Genomic DNA, 6780 nt, shown 5'->3' with positions numbered 1-6780 from the left:
CAACCCGACCCGACTTGGTCAACTTCCATGACACTGAAAAGAAAACGCAGTGCACGACTCAAATTAGGCACAACTTCCAACCACCCTCACTCTCTCTCTCCTCCTTCCTATACTTCTACTTTATATACATACACATCCACAAAATCATCTCCTCAGCTCCCAGTAATAGCACGGCCTGCACAAATATATTCTTCTCAAAACTGTTTTTATTTTCAGGTACAAACACGTGATTTAGTGCACTTTTAACTCATTCTGCATCTCATCCCTATGATTGTCGCTCATTCATTTCCCATTCTTTCACTTCATCCATAATTCCAACTCCTTCTTTTTCTTCTCTTGTGTGTCTTTGAATTTCGGGTCAGATGGCTGGCAGCGGTAAAAATGGTTTTCAACTCGACGTCGAGCAGCATAAACCCACTCTGATCACTCCTGCACAGGAAACACCAAAGGGTCTTTACTTCCTCTCCAACCTCGATCAGAACATTGCAGTCATTGTCCGTACCATTTACTCCTTCAAATCAGAGTCCAGAGGCAATGAAGATGCGGCCCAAGTCATTAAAGACGCTCTTTCCAAAGTGCTTGTCCATTACTATCCCCTTGCTGGGCGGCTCACTCTCAGCTCCGACAAGAAGCTCATTGTGAACTGTACTGCGGAGGGAGCTGTCTTTGTGGAGGCCGAGGCTGACTGTTCCATTGAAGACATTGGAGATATAACCAAGCCTGACCCGGACACTCTTGGCAAGCTCGTCTATGACATTCCTGGCGCTACCAACATTCTTCAGATGCCTCCTCTTGTTGCCCAGGTTTTAACTCTCCCTCTGGATTATGCTTAATTCAATTTCACATCACAGGCGCCCTAATTTAGCGTTAATTAATTCACAGGTAACTAAGTTCAAATGTGGTGGATTCGTTGTGGGGTTGTGTATGAATCATTGTATGTTTGATGGGATTGGGGCAATGGAATTTGTGAATTCGTGGGGTGAAACGGCAAGGGGTTTGCCTTTGGCAGTCCCGCCGTTTCTAGATAGAAGTATTCTGAAAGCACGAGAGCCGCCGGTGATTGAGTTTCCTCACCGGGAATTCGATGAGATAGAAGATGTATCCAACACTTCTAAGCTTTATGGAGACGAGGAGATGCATTATCGGTCGTTCTGTTTCGAGCCGGAGAAGCTGAATAAACTTAAACAGAGAGTGATTGAAGATGGGGTTTTGAAGAAATGCACCACGTTTGAAGCTCTATCGGGATTTGTGTGGAGGGCAAGAACAGAGGCTCTAAGAATGCGACCCGATCAACAAACAAAGCTTCTCTTCGCCGTCGACGGACGGTCTAGGTTCCAGCCACCAATACCGAAAGGGTATTCTGGAAACGCCATCGTTTTAACCAACTCGCTATGCAGCGCCGGCGAGCTTCTGGAAAATCCACTGTCGTTTGGGGTGGGGCTGGTTCAGAAGGCGGTGGAGATGATCACGGACAACTACATGAGGTCGGCCATCGATTTCTTTGAAGCGACGAGATTAAGGCCTTCTCTGGCGGCGACTCTGTTGATTACTACTTGGTCGAGGCTAGGGTTCCACACGACGGACTTCGGGTGGGGGGAGCCGGTGTTTTCAGGGCCGGTGGCGTTGCCGGAAAAAGAGGTGATTCTATTCCTATCTCATGGGAAAGAAAGGAAGAGCATAAATGTGCTTTTGGGGCTTCCAGCTTCTGCCATGGAAATCTTCCAACAGGCGATGCAAATTTGAGGGCACAAAAATGTGTGTTGGCTCTGTTTCTTCTTCTCTGTCTCTGAGCTCTTGTAGCAAAGATGAGGAAATTTCATCTTTATTATTCATCCCAACGTGTTGTTTTTCGTCCTCCAATTCCATTTTTATTTTTATTTCATAATTTCATGTGACGTCATTACCTACATTTTTCTATTAATCAATACATTGTTTGGTGCTTGTTCATGTTTTAGCGAATAAAGTTGTATTATTTTATGAGATAGTTTTTTGCTAGACTCAATGAACATGGGATGAGAAAATTGTATTACTCTTGCCTTCAGGAATGAAAAAATTAATTAAAAACAAATGAAATTTGACTCTGTGCTTATGTCAGGGGTTAATTAGATTTTTAGGTGGAATTAGATTTTAATTAGATAAAAGGGATGTTTTCAACTTATTTAGGCACAAGGGGTATTTTTTTTCTTTATCCAAATGTCTCTTCAACTTCTCTAGATTATTTTATTCTTTTTTTATGCGCATTAAAAAAAAAATGTCTGAATGTGTTTGTTGACCGCATTCAGTGGGCGTCAGAGTGAGTTGACAACAGACGCATTCAGACCCTAATTTTGTCTTCTTCCCCTTCATTTCCAACTTAAAACCCCGAAAATTCCCTTCATTTCTTCATCTTCTTCCTTTACAAACAACATGTTGGGTTTTATGTCATGAAACTCGTGGTATGTAACAATGGAACTTATTCAGAAAATTCAATAAAGGTGTTATTAAATAGATTTATTGCTTAATAGAAATCCAATAAACCTAAAAAGTCCCTTGACTATTGGATGAGTATTTGAACTTTATGTGGAGACATAAAGATGGATCAGGTTCGAGTAAATAGTCAAAATGATCTATAGTATATGGATAAAGTTGGGTACCTTATTCTAGTAACACTATTGGATGCAACCTACTCTGTAATTGTTACAAGGAGTTGTAAAGTGCTACAAACGAAGTGATCCTAATTCGTTCATGTTGGACATGAGGAGTGGAGGTGTCCCTGTGCAAAAGGGTTTGTACAAGATTAGACCACGAAATGAGTCATTCTTACTTTCTAGCGCTGTTTACTGTTTAAGATTGACCATTTCAAAGCGATGACCTAGGTAACTTGACCTTAATCCTGAGCTAACTATGAACTCCTGTTTATTCGGGATTGCCCTTAGATTTGCATAGGTGAGGGTTGACTCAATAGCGCCGACTCAATATGACTTGCCTTTTCAGGGGTGAGACTGGATAGATAGATGAGGACATAGGGTGCGAGAGGGAATTCATTCCTACCCGTTTTAGGGATAGCAGAGATGTTGTTCCTTTAAATGCTGATTCTAGGGCTTGAACAAGGGATCCCACCCTCTCATTTGGTATGAGAGGGACTCGGTTTTGTGATTGGATCATAAAACAATTGTTCATTAGGGACTTAAGGAACAAGAGGTAATTTCGGAGGTAAAATAGAGATTTGACCCGACCGTTATTACGAACAACCTGTGAAGGGTTAATTTACTAATCTGGTTATATCGAGTGGACATAATATATCTACAGTGAGGGGAGTTCAACTATGGACTTTAGTGGAGTGACCCATTAGTTAACGAATGGGGGTTAGATCGGTCTAATGAGTTCAACCGATTAATCTCGGATCGTTGGAGCCCATGATCTGTAGGTCCATGAGGTCCCCCTACTAGCTCAGAAATGGATTAGCTCTAGAGTGGCGTGACAAGTTAATTTGAAATGTTCAATTAGAATCAAACGAAATTGGAGAAAATATATTTAAATATGCTTTTAAATATAAGAGATGAATTTGTGTAAAATTAATTTAATATTGGACATTAAATTAATTAGAATGATTTAAATTGTTTAAATAATTATTTATTAATTTTATTTAGAAAATTAATTTACGAAATTATTTTGTAAAATTAATAAATTTTGATTTTAGAAATAAAAATATAATTTTAAAATCAATTTTGGATTTTTGAAAATTGAAAAAATTACACAAAACTTGAAAATGGGTTTTCAAGTCATCTTCAACTTGCTCACAAGATACCCACACCTCTTCTTTGGTTTATTCTTAAGCATGAGTTGCATCCCATGTAGCACATCTCTTTGCATGATAGTCTACAATATATTGACGAGATGGAGTGAAGAGAATGAGGATAAACCAATTGAATTTTTGCTGAAAAATTCGGATGAAGAAGGTGTTCTTCAATGGGTTGGTTCAGTGAGCTTTCTCAATATTTTCTTTGATTCCAGCTTATTTTGAGTCCCCACAACTCAATCTAAGGAGCACTAAGAGGATAGTAGGGAAGATCTTGTGGTACTACACAAAGATTTTGGAGGATTTTGCACTGAAAAATCAAGATATTTCGATGGTTTCGGCCAAGGTATGTTCTTGAAACCCATTATACTCTATTTTTAGCGTGTTTTTTATGCCAAAATTAATCAATTAGAGTGTTTATGGATCTTTGTTCCCTTCGGCTGCGTGCTAGTGTAAGATCCAAAAATTGGTATAGAGCATCTTAAAGCATTCAGTTCAATTAATTCTGGTTGTGGTGTTTTTGTATGAAATATGAAACTTGATTGTAATATGGTTTTTTTTTATTAGTTTTGGCGCTTTATTTCTCCTTTGATTTTCTCGTTTAAATTTGTAATTGGCTCTTGCTTAAGTGAAGATTTAATGGTCTTCCCCAAGAAGTCTGTAATTTATTTGGAAATCATTAGAGTTGAAATTAAGCTGTATTCGAAGAAACAAACCGAAGGGGTCCGAATAGCAGATTTCTAGACGATCAATCCTCAGTTCATATTGTCGTTAAGCTTCAGTAGCTAAACGATCATTTAGCTTCATGCATTAGACGATAATGAGGAAAAGCTAAACGATTTGTGTAGCTTTGGGCCGTTAATCGTTTTAGGTGTTATGCGCTAGATGACTATCCTACCTCGAAGCTAAGTGATATGTTTGTTTAATCTATGCGATGGCACTACAAAACGATCGTGTGAGCTTCGGGTGGGAGCTAAGCGATGGGCGAAAAGCTATGCGATAGACACTGAGCGATTGCTTTACAGATCGTTTACCTTTGATTGCGGAGCTAAGTGATGGGCGAAGAGCTAGCTTATGAACACTGAGCGATCGTTTACTTATGAGCAGCAGCTGAGCGATGCCGTCGATTGCTATGCGATAACACAGGCGATCCTTACCTTAGGTGCGCGTTAAACGATTAAGATGCCGTACGCTAAATGAGGGAGCTAAACGATCGAAGTAGTCAATTGTTTGGTGCTAAACGATGGAGTTATGCGATAGTGTTTTGACACTAAGCGATCGTGTAGCATCCTTTAGCGCTAGAGTTGCACTATACGATAGAAGGCGAAATTATACGATCATGTAGGTTGCTTTGTTTAAACGATAGGCGTTGGTTGCTAAACGATCAAGCAACACTAAACGATCAAGCCAAATGCATGAACATGGTCGTCATTGCTAACGAATTAGGACTTAGCGAGATTTTTGGGCGAAGAGAAGAAGGGTTCCGTCCGGTTCTCTTGAGATCTGGTCTGGTTCAGCTTCAAATGGTTTTGTGGTTGTCTGGTTCAATAGTCTCTGCTGGTCCGCATTCAAGACGGTTTGGGGTCCGGTTCAAGCAGTTTTTGGAAGTGGTTCGAGCGTGTTGAAGTATTTTGTAATAGTTAGGCTTTTGCTTGCCTTGTTTTTGCCAAACTAAAACCATATCAGTAGTGTTTTTAATTATTTATGCCATTGGATGTATGTTAATAATTAAATAATTCTTGTAGTGCATATAGTAAATGCGCATTTATAATTTAAATCCCACCATAGAAGCATGCAACATGCATTTGAAAGTATGTTATAATTAATTATAATATATAAGTTAATGCATGTTAAGGGGTTTTCTTGTAATTTAATATAAGTGTTTATATTAGATATTGGAATGCCTGTATGTTGTGGATGTTTAGCATGTCTAAAAGTTTTATAAGCTGTTATAAAATTAAGGTTAGACATTTAAATCTACAACAAAGAACCAGCTGCATAACTCATGTAGATTAACCCACTTGTTTTAATTAGTTAATGGTCGTTAAAAACTTGTAAACTAGGGTTAAAAACTCATCGGTATATATCCTGTCGAAGGTTGGGGGTATTTAAGTTGATGGTCTACGGAACAACCTTCTACCAAGGGGATTATGACGAATAATTGAAGCGTTGGTAACCAGTTTTAGAAGTATTCGTGAGCGATGTGAGGTAATAAAAGCGTTTATCACCCTAGACACGTAGGCTTAAAGTCCAATTATAAGAGTTATACTTGGATAAACCCATAGACTTAAGGGTTATTTTTAATTAGTCAGAAAAAAAACCTAAGTATGTAGTTACCCAAACATTAGAACACTTCAGTGGTAGTGAATAACTTCTATATGATAGAGTTTATTAGAAAACCTTCAAGCGGGAGATTAATAACCTACACGATATGTTATTCTTAGCTCTCGCGTCCCTAAGAGTTTCATTGTCTGGATTTAAGCGGTACTTCGTGGTCACCCTGGAAGTGACCCCCTTCGGAAAGTATTTTTTAGCTTAAATTTAGATTCAGTGAATAAGGCGAAGTTGTTCGATTAAAGATCAAGGGTATGATTTCAACTGGCCACGACTCCATATAGTTCACACCGTGAGATTCATATGACCTTCGCGTCACCCTGGAAGTGACCTCCCTTTGAAAGTTTTTATATGAGTCAAACTAAAGTGACGAAGGAATAAGTATCATAGTAAGTGGGTGAGGAAATGTGTCAACATATCCTGCGGTCTCCTCCATTAGTTTGAACCATGAGATTCCTATGTTGCCGCCTGCTGGTTAGCTTTGAACGACCCTTTGCTAGTCGTTTAACGACGGCTATCCCTCGGGAGTTGTAACATAGGATTCAGAACAACTCGAGCTCCAGAAATGGATAGGATTTCTTTGTCATTAGTGGCCTCTGATGTCCAAAATGCGGGTCCTACACTACAAAATTATTAATGTTAATAATATTCTGATCCAAAGCGGTACC

At 39.2% G+C, this 6780-nt stretch overlaps 1 protein-coding gene across 1 annotated transcript; it reads left to right on the top strand.

The window, feature by feature from the left end:
• The first annotated feature begins 19 nt into the window (after positions 1-19).
• LOC120071639 (omega-hydroxypalmitate O-feruloyl transferase-like) lies at positions 20-2016 on the top strand. Its single transcript, XM_039024002.1, has 3 exons — positions 20-216; positions 363-803; positions 883-2016. The coding sequence occupies exons 1-3, from the start codon at positions 28-30 to the stop codon at positions 1741-1743; spliced, it is 1491 nt and encodes a 496-aa protein (XP_038879930.1). The 5' UTR covers positions 20-27; the 3' UTR covers positions 1744-2016.
• Positions 2017-6780: the final 4764 nt, after the last annotated feature.

This window comes from Benincasa hispida, chromosome 2 (assembly GCF_009727055.1).
Source record: "Benincasa hispida cultivar B227 chromosome 2, ASM972705v1, whole genome shotgun sequence".
Taxonomy (NCBI): Eukaryota; Viridiplantae; Streptophyta; class Magnoliopsida; order Cucurbitales; family Cucurbitaceae; genus Benincasa; species Benincasa hispida.
Note: the sequence above shows the minus strand (reverse complement) of the source record. Positions and strands in the feature narration are given on the sequence as shown.

Bases quoted from the DNA above. Each gene is read 5' to 3' on its own strand.
- LOC120071639 (XM_039024002.1), top strand. From the start codon at position 28: ATGACACTGAAAAGAAAACGCAGTGCACGACTCAAATTAGGCACAACT. The intron at 217-362 runs GTACAAACACGT...ATTTCGGGTCAG, and splicing joins AAAACTGTTTTTATTTTCAG to ATGGCTGGCAGCGGTAAAAA. The intron at 804-882 runs GTTTTAACTCTC...ATTAATTCACAG, and splicing joins TGCCTCCTCTTGTTGCCCAG to GTAACTAAGTTCAAATGTGG.